Raw genomic sequence first — 13,153 nt, forward strand, 5'->3', positions numbered from 1 at the left:
GATGAAGGCAGTGGCTGATTAGGTGTCTGGTGGTGTCAGTTTTGATTCTTGGTTCATAGACAGCTATCTTTTGCTGTGTCCTCACATGGCAGAACGGGGGAGGGAGCTCTCAGGGGGTTCTTTTTTTCTTTTTTTTTTTTGCAGGGGAGGATTTGGCCTAAGTTAATATCCATTGCCAATCTTCCTCTTTTATTTTTCTTCCTTTCCTCCCCGGCAAAGCCACAGTTCATAGTTGTATATTCTACTTGTAAGTCTTTCTAGTTCTTCTATGTCAGCCGCCACCACAACATAGCTACTGACAGACAAGTAGTGTGGTTCTGCACCTGGGAGCCTGGGCTGCCAAAGCGAGTGCATCGAACTTTAACTGCTAGGCCATCAGGGCTGGCTCGCAGGGGTCTCTTTTATAAGGGCACTAACCCCATTCATGAGGACTTCACCCTATGACCTAATCACCCCCCAAAGGTCCCACCTCCTAATACTATCACATTGGGGGTTGGTATTTCAATACACAAATTGGGGGGCGGGGGGTACACAAACATTCAGTCCATAATGCGTCTCATTCCCCACCTCTAGGCACTTGGGCCTTGTAAATTTGTGCCATATGTCTGAGATAGTAGACTCTGGAGCTAATCGCTGTATTTTCATTATCTTTAACACTCACTCAAGATGAGCTGATGAACCGTGTCTTTTGTGAAAGATTACTATAATTAGAAGTTGAAGCTACTCTTGTCACATCTTTTGATGCATACTCTTTTGCTAAACCATAACATCTTTTTTTTTCTTCTAACTATTGCCCTAGTTTTTATGTGATTATCCACTCAGTTGTTGATGGACATTTAAGTGTTCCCCAGGTTTGGGTTATTGTGAATAATGCTTTCACGAACATTCATATACAAGTTTTTGTTTGTTTGTTTGTTTTTGTTTTTTTGAGGAAGATTAGCCCTGAGCTAACATCTGCCACCAATCCCTCTCTCTTTGCTGAGGAAGACTGGCCCTGAGCTAACATCTGTGCCTATCTTTTTCTACTTTATATGTGGGACGCCTACCACAGCATGGCTTGCCAAGCGGTGCCGTGTCCGCACCCGGGATCTGAACCAGCGAACCCTGGGCCGCAGAAGAGGAACGTGCGCACTTAACTGCTGCGCCACCGGGCCGGCCCCATGTACAAGTTTTTGTGTGGACATAGGTTTTCATTCCTCTTGGATATATTCCTAAGAGTAGGATGGCTGGGTCATATGTTTAACTGTTAGAAACTGCCCAACAGGTTTTCGAAGTGATTGAACCATTTTTCACCCTCACCAGTTGGGTAGGAGAGCTGGGAATGGGTTTTGCTGTGCCTCATTCCCACTTAATCTTCAGGTTTCAGCACAGACATCAACTCCCAATTTCAATACCCAGATGCCCTTTACTTGTGCGTGGCACTCATCACATGCGAAATTAGAGACAGAATTGTATTCATTGTTCAAGTCTGTCTCCGCTATTGACCTGCTCCAAGTTCCTTGACTGTGGTCTCGATCTCTGTATCCCCTTGAGCTGGCACAGATGCCCAGCGCATGCAGCAGCTCAGTAAATGTTTGTTTCCTAGTGGGCTGGCCAGTGGGGTGGAGTCCAGCTTAGCTGCCCTCCTTTTGGTCCAGCACACAGGGTTCCGTGTATTCTGTTCTCCGGTGATCACCTGGTTTCACTTCTCGCAAACTCCCCATGCACAGTCTATCTGGGGTTATATCAGGCTGTGTGTGGTCTGCACATATACCACCTCTGTCTAGCCCTTTAAGCCTTTGGGCATGTTATTCCTTCTTAGAGGAGCCCCCTCCCTGCCCTGTTCTCTCACTGTCTACTGGACTCTGCCTAACCTTCATCTCTAATGTCCCCAGCACCAGCTAATTGTCCCTGCTTCAAGCTCCCATAGCAGCCCACTGGTTCCCTTCGAGCCTCTGATGTCTCCCCATCACTGTGGACTGTGGACATTCCAAAGCAATGCATGTTAAGATTCTTTTTCACCCATAAAATTCGGTCAGGTTTCATTAGAAAGCATAAATGACCACCCTTTAAGTCTTGCAAATATACTTATATATACAACTTAGCCATTTATAAAGCTACTGAAATAAATTCTGCCCCTAAATTAAATAACTTTACCGTGCAATAGGACTGAGTGCCATTAAGTACGCATTTGCCTGAATCTATAAAGCTGAGTGATGCTGTACATGTGGCTTCAGAGTGACATGAGAGGATGTCCTGGAATGGGAGGAATTCTGGAGGCTCCAGCATCCCCCTTGGGAGGAGGAACAAGTGAGGCAAGTGGTCAGAACAAGGGAGCCAAACATGAAGCAAGATGTAAATGGGACGCCTCAGACTCATCATGTGCCAGACTTGAGCTTCTTCTTCTCCTGGATGCCTCCTGCTCTGGCTGCAGCCCATTCCCCATGCAGCGACTAGGGCCATCTTTCTAAATGCAGGCCTGATATGGCATTCACCTTCTCAACACCTTTCAGTGCTCTCTCTTACCTACACTCTCACTCCTCAAAGTGTGGTCCGTGGACCAGCAGTGTTGGCATCATCTGGAAGCTTGTTAGAAATGCAGGATCTTGGGCCCACCCCAAACCTGCTGAAGCAGAATCTGTGTTTTACCAACATCCCCAGGGAACTCATGTGCCCATTAAAGCTTGAGAAGTGCTGTCCTGTGGGACACAGGACGAGGGACTGTTGCCTGGTCTTGCCCCTCTCATTGTCCAGCCTCAGGTCATCGCTGTCCTCCGTACTCCCCTACCTCCCCGCTGGACCAAACCACTTGTAGCTCCTTGAATGTACCACAGTCTTTGTTTTTTCTTCAACGATGCTGCCTCTTTCTTATCTTTTCTGGGTTTCTCCATCTATCCTTTCCGACTTGCCCTCTCTGGAAAACCTTTCTTCTAGTGCTCTCCCACACTGCATGGTCTTTGTCCACTTCCACCTCAGGCTTTGAGCACCTTGAGGGTAGCCGTGGTGACTCTTTGGGTATCTGCAGAGCCCCGATGATGGTCAGGCACATAATAGAAAGCCAATATAGATTTAATCCAGCCACAGCCCCAGGCACCATCTCTTTTCTGCTCTGGCCTCAGCTCTTCTGGCAGCCTCTGTGCGTCCACCTAGTCTCTGCATGTGGGGGTGAGAGGTCTGGAGGGCAATCTTCAGTCCATCTACAGCCCTCACTTGAGATGACTTCGGCTCTCATTTGAGAGGGCTATAAAAATTGTCTATAGAATGAATGAATATGTGTAAAGGTTCCAAACAGTTGAGTTAGTTGTGCTGGAGCCAGTTACAAAGGCTCCCGAGAGAGGACTGCGCACATCTCTTCCAAATCCACAGTTACCACGTCACCCTGGTCACTTGAAATTGGCCAAGTATATTAACCATGATTTTATTTTCTGTATATTTTGATGTTTTTGACATTTTAAAAAACCTTTCTGGGGAGAGACTGTCCCTCCCTGGGCCAGCCAATCCTTAGAGATAGCAAGGGTTCAGCAGGGAGCATGCCTTTACTGTGCAAACCAGACCTCCTCCATCGGGCCCATGCACCCAGGGAGGCAACATTCCTCCACTTTAGAGGGCAGGGTACCAGAGAACTAGAGACTGCCGCTGTAGCCCAAAGCCCACTGAAATTATTCGAGCTAGGGGAACTGTAATGTTAAACTTTTCCTTCAAGGGCATTGACCTCTTTGTGTTGTCACTCGGTCACCTTGATCAATTAAAACCGAGGCATAGAATACCAGATCACTATTTATACCACAGGAATTGGCAAATGGTACAAATCAGAGCCCCCTGCCGGCCTTGACTTGCCCCATCCAGAGAGTAGTCTGCCAGTGCATCTCTGTTGTGTGTGTGTTTGTGTGTAAACACCCTAACAGCAGGGATCTTGCCTTTCTTGCTCACCATTATAGCTCCAGCACAGAGTAGACAGATACATAGTAGGAATTCAATGAACGTTTGTTGAATGAAAGCATGGATGAACCCACACAATGCCCAAGATGAGGCAAAGAAGGACATTAGCTAAAATGGGGAACATAGCTAGGAGCTGAGATAGTGCCCAGAGGAAACATTATCTGTAATTCTAAGTAAAAGCCATCGGCCAAGATAGAGGGCCAATGACCTTGAAATCTAGATGGGGAGGCCTCACACACAGGCTCAGGTCCTGCCCTGGGTGAGAGTCTAGCAGCTGGACTTCTGGAAACATCCATCTGTACAGGTCAACATCCCTCAGCTGAGAAGGAGCAGGTTTGCAGACCACACTAAGTCTGAAATTCCAGGAAGAGCTTTTTAGGGTCTGCTCTTGTGACAAAAAACCTAGAAAAGCCCTTCATCCTTTGGCTGTGTCACATGGGCCAAAAGCTGAGGAAAACCCACCAAATCTTTGTCTCCTGCTCCGTTTTATTTTTTTCCCTAGGGGAAAAAGGTGACGATGGGGTTTGACTTAGGCACAGGGAGGGATAAATGACATTTAAGATGCTAAAAGGGTTCTGGACCCGGTTCTAACGTGTGTGTGTGAGTTTCCCCACACACTCAAGCAATTCTCTGACACCAGCTGGGTGTCCTATAATGCAACTCAATTCTGACACTATCTACCCAGAGAGAGCATCAGATCCCACAGGTTAAGGGCTCAGTCCTACAAGACTGCCCCCCATTCAGATGCCAGTCCCAAGTCTAGGATGTCACCTGTGCTTCTGACTGACTGGCTAAGATCAGAGATTCCAACAATCCTCCTCCTTGGGCTCAATTAATTTACTAGAGTGGCTCACAGAACTCAGAGAAACATTGACCCACTATATACATATAGTAGGATATGTAGTAGGAGATATATATATCCTCAGGAACAGCCAGATGGTAGAGATGCATAGGGCAAGGTGTGGCGAAAGGGCACAGAGCTTCCATGCCCTCCCCAGGTGTGCTGCTCTCCCAGCACCTCCACATGTTCACCAACCCGGAAGCTCTCTGAACCCTGTCCTTGTGGGTTTTTATGGAGGCTTCATGACATAGGCATGATTGATTAAATCATTGGCTGTTGGTGATTGATTCAGTCTCCAGTCCTTCTTCCCTTCTCAGAAATCAGGAGGTGGGACTGAAAGAAAGTTCCAACCCTCTAGTCATGGTTGGCTCCTCAGGTAACCAGCCCCTACCCTTAGGGGCTTTCCAAGTCACCTCATTAAATAAACTTAGTTATTGGGGAAAGGAGATTATTATGAAAAATGAGACACCATTTCACCTTTATAGCCCCGAAGCAATTTCAGGAACTGAGGACAAGAGACCAAATATTGTAAAAAAGATGCTCCCATTGCTCTTTTTGCTCAGGAAATTCCAAGGGTTTTGGGAGCTGTGAGCCAGGAACTGCGGATGAAGACCAAATAAATATGACAAATATATTTTGGTCATCTGATGACTAAATATATATTTCTTATAAATCACAATATTGCAGATGCCATAAGCTCCTCCATTTTCTTCTTAATCACTCAGTAGCCCTGAGTCAGAATTGCCAGTTAAAAAAATTAGAAATCTTAATTTTGGATTTGGAAATTCAAGTACAACACAGTTGGTATGGGTCTCACCTAGCCAGGACCCAAGCTCCGCTTAGTCCTTGAAAATTCCTCTCCCTGGTGTTGAACATTTTTTTCTTGAGCCCAGAGCCCTGAGGGCATAACACCCTACCCTGTTGGATGCTGATATCACCTCTGATGAGCCTGAGTGCATAATTCTCTCCATGAATGGTCTTCTCCTGGCCCCCTCCTCCCATAACTTCCCCCGTCGCCCACCTCCCTCCATCAAGGGAGACCAGCTGTGTTAGATCCTCGTCCCTGACCTGGTTCCAGCTTCCTTGAGTTCCTCTCTGGCCTTCTGCCAATTTCCGTCTATAATTTATGGCCAAGCCTGTTGGAGTTAAAACAATCTGTATTGTTTAAGAAGGCAATGCTTTCCCACAAAGGGATTAAAATCAGATCTGGAAATTCCAAGGATGGACTGGGTGGGTGAGTGGATGGAGATAAGAAATTCAGACCAGCATAGAGGGAAGCATCTTGGGGATGCAGGGACACTTAAGTATTGGAGGATAAGCTCTTTTTGGGGGGTTAGCCCTGGGCTGTGTGCAGCCACGAGGAAGGTCCCTTTAGAAGGAGGGTGGTCAGTGCACGGGACCTATTTCAGTCTGAGGCCTCCCATGGGCCTGGGTGAGGGCTTCCATTTGCCAAGCAAAACAGCTGAGTCTGTTTTTCTGGAGCGGGCTTTCAATAGGCTGGGATAGGCTTAGAGATGTCTCCAAGACATAGTACCTAAGTCCTGTTTGGCAAGAAATGACTGACCTTCCTATTTTGCACGTGCCTGTTATTCCCAGTGGCATGGGAGTTAGGCTCCCTTCTCTTCCACCAGGGAAGCTGGTGCCCAACTGAAACGGAGTCTTCTGCCAGCAGTGAGGACAGGAGCCCGTGCTGTGTCTGACCGTGTGCTCTTGGGGCAGAGAGAGCTAACACAGCACCGCTGGCAGGAGATGGGTTTGCCAGGGGTTTGCTCTTCAACAGAGCAGCATCTGAGCTTTCAGTTGGGGAACGGAAACTTGTCACGATGCCACCTCTGTGTAAGTCTGCTCGATCACTCACCAGGCATATGTGGTCTGCCAATGTGCTCTCACTGCCTGCACGTGGGCACATGGGCCCCACTGTCAGCACTTCAGCTGAGACCCTGGCAGACTCCAGAAGGTGCCACGCAGCAGCACGCGGGCATCTTAGGGCATCCCTGTCCAGCCATATACAGCACATGAGGAAAAAGTGTTGGGTAGAGATGCAAGATGTGACCAAACCACAGGTATGCAGTGGGGCCGGTGGTCCCTGACCCAATGCCAGTCACTTGTTATCAGAAAGCTTGAGGTAGAGAGGGTGGGCAGCTCAAGACACACTCATGGCCCCCACCTGGGGCATACCTCGTTAGGACCAGAGGGTGGGATTTCCAAATGTTGCCAGGTACTTCCTAAGCAAGGTGGGGTGGGAGGGGCTCCTGGGAAATGCTGGATGTCTGCTGGAGCTCGGAGGGGAGGGGCAGTGTGGGCCACTTCAATGGTTTGCTTGATGCCTGCTCCTTTCTGTCTTTATGACCTAAAGGGCATTCTCACTGGAATGCAGACATTTGCATGTGTAACTTTACTAAAAATTTTAGTAATTTTTACTAAAGTGTAATTTTACTAAAAACTTTACCCTATGGCTCCCCTGGCTGTTTGGGAGCATAGAGCTGGGCAAACACACCACCCTCTGGCCAGGATGCCCGCACACAAACCACATGACTCTCAGGCTTCTCATCCAGATATTTTGGGCCATGGACCAGGTTTAGAATGGAAATTGCCAACAGTTTTAGGATTTTCAAATGGTGCTTATGGTCTGAAGTCGCTTGGGAAGCTTTAAGTGTGTCCTCTGCAAAGGGGAGAAGATGCTCAAGCAGTGTTTGTAGAAAAGCCGGCTTCTCGTACTTAAATGACATAGAAGCTCTTACAAGTTAACTCCATATGCTGCAGGTGGGAGTTGGAATGGCTCCAGCTACACAGGAATATAATCTAGTTATGTGTAGAAAAATTTAAATTGAACAGCTTTGTTCTACAAATTCTGCATGTGTAAATCTAATCCACAGAAACAAAAGTAACAGATTGCAAGTTCGTATGTACAAGGATGTTTATTGTTTGCAGTAGCGAAAAATGAGACAAGCTGAAGGTCCATCAACAAGGAAATGATTAAATTGATCAGCGTCCATCTGTGCTATGGAATATTACACAGCAGTCTAAAAGGACGAGGTAGCCAACCAGCTGGCTGATGAAGTGCAGAGAGCTTCATGATGCACTCTTAATTTAGGCAAATTGCAGAGGAATAAATGTGATATGAATATACTATTTTTAAAAGGAGCACTCAAACAAAAAAGTCTCCCTTATGTGTCTGAGCACAGCAAAAGTGTAGAGGCTTCATCTCGGTGGGAAGGAGTGGGTGGATTGGGGAAGGTAGAGGGAGAGGCGAGAACATAACAATCAGAGGAAAATTAAAAAAGCATAGAATAAAGTTAAGGGAAAGTTAGAATATAAAAGCTCACCTATATTATGACTGCAAATATGTACATTTGTATATGCAAATGGGTAAGACTAGGAGGTTATAGGGCAAAATGAAAACCGGACTTAGTCAGATGCTGGGATGGTGGGCAGCGTTTTGTTTGGATTTCTGTTGTAATTTTAATGTCCCTTTTACAACAAACTTATATTTTAGAAGGTCAACACTCGGAAGGAACAATAAAGCAATGGTTGGTGAAATTATTCACATTTATGATGATTCTATCGGGAATAATTCAGAAGCCCCTCACAATGTCTTACATGTAGTGGGCACCTGGCCACTCCTTGCTAACGTGCAAAACCAAACTCACAAAGCCTTGACTTGACCTCATAATTCGTAAACATGAGCAAGGATAATCAAGCACAGACGGTTTCAATTAAAAGTTCCACCGAAAAATGTTGCGTTTGAATCACCAGGTCCAAATTCACTTCCTGCCCCACTTAAATCTGGTTTCTGGAACTATTAACAAGATGAGAAAAGACAGCAATTATAGAAAATGTACTATATCACAGCCTAAGTGTTTTCACACAAGAAAGGAAGTCATTTTGCTTACTTGGCCGTGTGTACCCTGGTAACTAAACCCAGGAGGGCCAGGACTTGAAATTTCAACGTTTATTGCTGTTATTTAGAAAATTAAAAAAAAAATGACATGCAAGAAATAACCTCTACATGCTCTTGCTCTCTAATCTAGAATTCAACAGGACTGTGGAAGCCCAAGGTGAGCACAGGGCTGACAACAGGAAAACCAAGGCTGCCTCTAGCTTCCTCCTGCCTTGGCAGCGCAGGATCTCCCTGTGTACCCAGCAGAAGGCTGGCCCTGGGCTGCCCCGCCCCCGGTCCTCTGCCAGCTTTCTATGTTAAAACCTTCCCAATGTATCTCTTGAGAAGATTGCTGATAACAGCAGAGGCTCAGAACAAGAGGCACTATTGTCAACATTCATGTTTTAAAATACTTAGGGTAAATTGTCTGACAACGCACTTTTTTTCGCCTTACAGACTCTCATTAAAGCAAAATTGATAATATTCAGTGGCTGTTGTCTTCAACTACAATTCACCCACTTCTGGGAGTCTGTGAGAGTACCCCAGAGGCCCTGGGGGGGCATCTTAGAGCATTAGGTTCATCATTTTTATTTAAATTGCACTGATATTTTGCAATATATATTTTTAACTATTATTAACGAATAGTATTTTGTAATATATATTCTAACTAATAATTAGTAGATAATAAGCTGTGTATCTACTTCTGCTTATGGCATAGATGAATTCTTTACTGGGTCTCCCTGAAGACACAGTTTCTTTTTAACTTTTCTGGTGAAGAATTTTTTTTGTAGTGACAGGTGGTTCACAGAAATGATGGCCCCTCGCCAAAGTGTGGGTAAAAGAACGGATTTTGAGTTTGTGTGGAGTTCCTGTGTGAACGGAGTATATTTAAAGATGCTCATATGCATGTACAGAAAAACATGCACATAGGGTTAGGGGAACATTAGAAAGCAAACATGTCATTTAAAAGTATTTTCTTACGTACACGGACTGTTTCCGAGATGGGAATAGCAAACGCTTATCCTTCTTGTGAAAAAAAATCTTCGTGCCACAGACACATCCTGCTTATATCTAGTCAGCTCTGGGAGTCAGCTTGGCAATATTTCCTTACAAGAAGCTTTCTGGAACTTTGTCTAGCTTTATTTCCATGTTAGTTTAATTCCTTTATTATATCTTAGTTTAATTAGAGGAATTAAATGAAACCTCCGTGTAACAAGGTATCAAATGCATGGCTGTCAGCTCAGGTCTTTTCATGTTTCTGAAAGTGGTTTCCACAGTTTTATTAGACATATGTGTCTGGATTTGGGCCTTGCAAGCCATAAGGGATCACAAGACAGCTCTGGGATTGCCCAGAGAGGAAAATCTTCGGGATAGACAAGCCAGGGTGGAATTCCAGCTCTGCCACTTTCCAGCCACTTTGCCTCTTGGCGCCTCAGTTTACTCATCTGTAAAACGGAATAACACCTACCTCTGAGAGTTGTTGGGAAGTACTGTGAAGTGCTTGGCACCGTTCTTGGCGCATTCTTTTACCTATTCACCAAACATTTATTGCATAGTATGGTGTGCCAGACACTCCACTGGGCGCTGAGAACGCAGTGATGGACAAGCCACCCTGGGGACAAGCCTGGAGGGGATCGATAGACACACACGTTTATCAAATACAAACAAATACCCGAGTGAATGCTTGGGAGTGCTATATGGAGCGCAGCAGAATCCCTGCTCTTTGGTACCTTCGGATCACACGTGGGTTGGGGCTGGAGGAGAGAAGTAGGATAACTCGCCTGGCTCAGCTCTGTGGCTGCCAGCCTGCTTGCAGGTTTATTTCACGATAAACCAAATGAAAACCAGCAGGCAGAACAACACAGGCTGGTCCATGGTGACCCGCAGTCCCGTTCCGCTTTCCAACCCAAAATCGCAGTGCTTGACGGAGCAGAGCTCCGAGATCAGCCGCCACAGGATGCGTTGGTAAAGCTTGTCATTCTGCTTCTCCTGGGACAGCTCCTCCTGGTTCGCCGCCTGGGTGGCGTTGATGCAGCTGATGACAAACTTCTCCTTGGTCACGTTGGCCTCGGAGCAGCCGTTGTAGTGGATCTCGTCAGGGAACTGCCAGTAGTTGGCCTCGTAGTACCGGTTGCCCTCAGCTCCGAAGTTGATATTGAGCTTTCGGCCCTGCCTGATGAAGGTCCCTGGGCGGATCTCCGCCACTCGGGCCTCCGTGACCTTGGCTGTACTCGGCAAGGCCTTCCGGTTCCATTTGATTCTGTGCTTTGTGCCTCTCGCCTTGACTGCAGGGAGCTGGCTGAAGAGCAGGACACAGACAATGGCCAAGCAGCATCCACCCAGATGCTTCCTCATCGTGTCAGAATCTGCAACAGCAAAGGCCGGGGCAGTTAATTTCCTCAGTGGGGCTCCCCGTCTCCCCTGCCTCCCTCCCCTGTGTAGGGGGTTTTAAGCAAGGAATGGCATCCTTGCATCATTTACATCTTTCTAGAAGCCTAATTGTTTTCCCACGCTTGGGCTGCACAGGGTTAAATCAGTACCAAGTTTCTTGCTTTTGCCTGGAATTATATCCATGCAGGGTGGTGATCCTTTCTCAGACAGATAAGAAGCTGCAACGGGCAATTATAAAGCCTTTGAATATGCATGGGAAATAAATGAGTAATGACTTAATACATACGGGTTTCTTTGGTACTCTCAAATCTTTCAAATCAAGGGGTCCCTGGGAGGAGAATACAGTAGCAGAATTGGAAGCAGAGGCTTCTGGGGACAGGCTGTACTTTTAATCTCCTCTCTCTGTTCTCTATTGCTCTAAGCTGGCACAGTCTTGGGCACACTCTGCTGTCCATTCTCAGAAAAGCACTGGCTGCTGAGCCTAAAGGGCTTTACGGTAATGAGAGGGACAGGGGAGGAGGGCGGGGCGGAGGGGGAGGCACAGTTAGGGGGCCCCTGCTTCTCCTGAGGTTAAGGGGTCAAGATGTGTTGTAGGTATTCTTTCAGTCTTACCCCGGGAGACAGGGTGACCCCATCTTCCTTCCCAATTAGCTTCTTACTGCACACTTGTTACCCATCAGCCACGGACATTGCCTAACAGTTCTCACATGGGGTAGACACATGATCAGCCCCATTTTAGCCGTGTTGTTCTGGGATTCAGAGAAGGTAAGTAATTTACCCAAGGCCGCACAATAGCAGGTGGCAGGTTTGACTCCAGCTCTGCCTGTGCCCACTCGCTGTGCTCCATGCCCTTCTGGGCTGCAGGAGGAGATGGTGCTCATGTTCTGTGCTTTTGACTCATTGGGCATGAAGGGTCGCCCTGATGGCCCCTAAGCTGAGCAAACAGCAGGGATTTCAGAGGAAACGAGATGGTGAGGACAGGAGGGCCTGGGGGAGCACTGAGGGTCCAGGGTTAAGGTAGCCCCAGGGCATCTGAAGGGCTGCCGATGATATTGGGGAATAGCCCCCCACCCCGCCCTGACCCCCCCGAGTCCGGTAGTTTGTTACATCTGGCTCCTGAAACTACAATAGCTATTGTGGAAATCCACCCCCAAGGTCAACTCTTCGGGGCATTCCAGCACCTGGACCTTTGTCCGTGTGGATCAGCGATTCAGGAAGAGTTACTCTAGCGGAGAGGGCTCGGGCTGTCTCCTAATGATGATCTACCATGAGTCCGTGAGTGCCAGGGCTGGAGGAGGTCGAGAAGTTAGCTTGCTTAGCCCCTGACACACTCTCCCTGCAGTGTTCCTAAAGCGATGAGTACATTTCTGTTAAAATGTTCAACTCTAGGGTGACACTGGTCCTTAGGTAGAAATAAAGGCAGAATGCGACCTAAGTGCATACCAGGTCTCCTCTGGACACCCGTAAAGAGGCCTCTGCTGACCTGTCTTTACTTGTAGGCATTGCCAGGCCTCTGCCCCAGGGTGGGCATCAGTGTGCCCGGCAGCAGCCTGAGCACCCAGGCTTCCAGCATCCCACCCCTGACTGCCCCCAAATCACAGTGAGCTCAGACCAGCTTTCTCCCAAGAGATCCAAGCGTGACACAAACATTCATTAATCTCCTAAATGGGGGCCACACCCCGTGTCATCACCCTATACTCCTTGGTAGGAGAAATCTTAAACAAGAATAATAGCATAAATTATGGGTGTGTCAAATTAAAAAATAAAAGCATAGAGATCTTGAGGAAGAAATTAGTCTTGATAGGCAAAGGCTTCAAAGCAAAAGAAAATCCCCACCAGCTGACCCTAAAATAGCATTTTATTGCAGCCCCAAAACATAGACACGCAACACCAGTGATGCCCCAACGTTCTCACAATGGGCCTCTGACTTGGGACCCATACCACGAAGCAGCCTGACCACAGAAATGGAATCCGTGGGCGAACTCCCCCCCCCCCCCAACGTACCTTGAGCTCTCTCTGGGAGTGTGCCTCTGGAGCCACGGTCCACACAGTCCTCCAGCACACCTTCTCAGCAGCCAGGCTGGCCCAGCTATGTAGGAGCTGCAGGGGGAGGGGCATTCCTG

General features: G+C 47.3%; 1 protein-coding gene across 1 annotated transcript; it reads right to left on the reverse strand.

Annotated features, from left to right (window-relative positions):
- Positions 1-7,660: 7,660 nt before the first annotated feature.
- PRND (prion like protein doppel) lies at positions 7,661-13,153 on the reverse strand. The gene is made up of 2 exons (XM_014867112.3): positions 13,035-13,153; positions 7,661-11,005 (listed from the first exon to the last, which is right to left on the reverse strand). Exon 2 carries the CDS (start codon positions 10,992-10,994, stop codon positions 10,458-10,460), a length of 537 nt encoding a protein of 178 aa, XP_014722598.3. The 5' UTR covers positions 10,995-11,005; positions 13,035-13,153; the 3' UTR covers positions 7,661-10,457.

Source organism: Equus asinus, chromosome 15 (assembly GCF_041296235.1).
Source record: "Equus asinus isolate D_3611 breed Donkey chromosome 15, EquAss-T2T_v2, whole genome shotgun sequence".
NCBI lineage: Eukaryota > Metazoa > Chordata > Mammalia > Perissodactyla > Equidae > Equus > Equus asinus.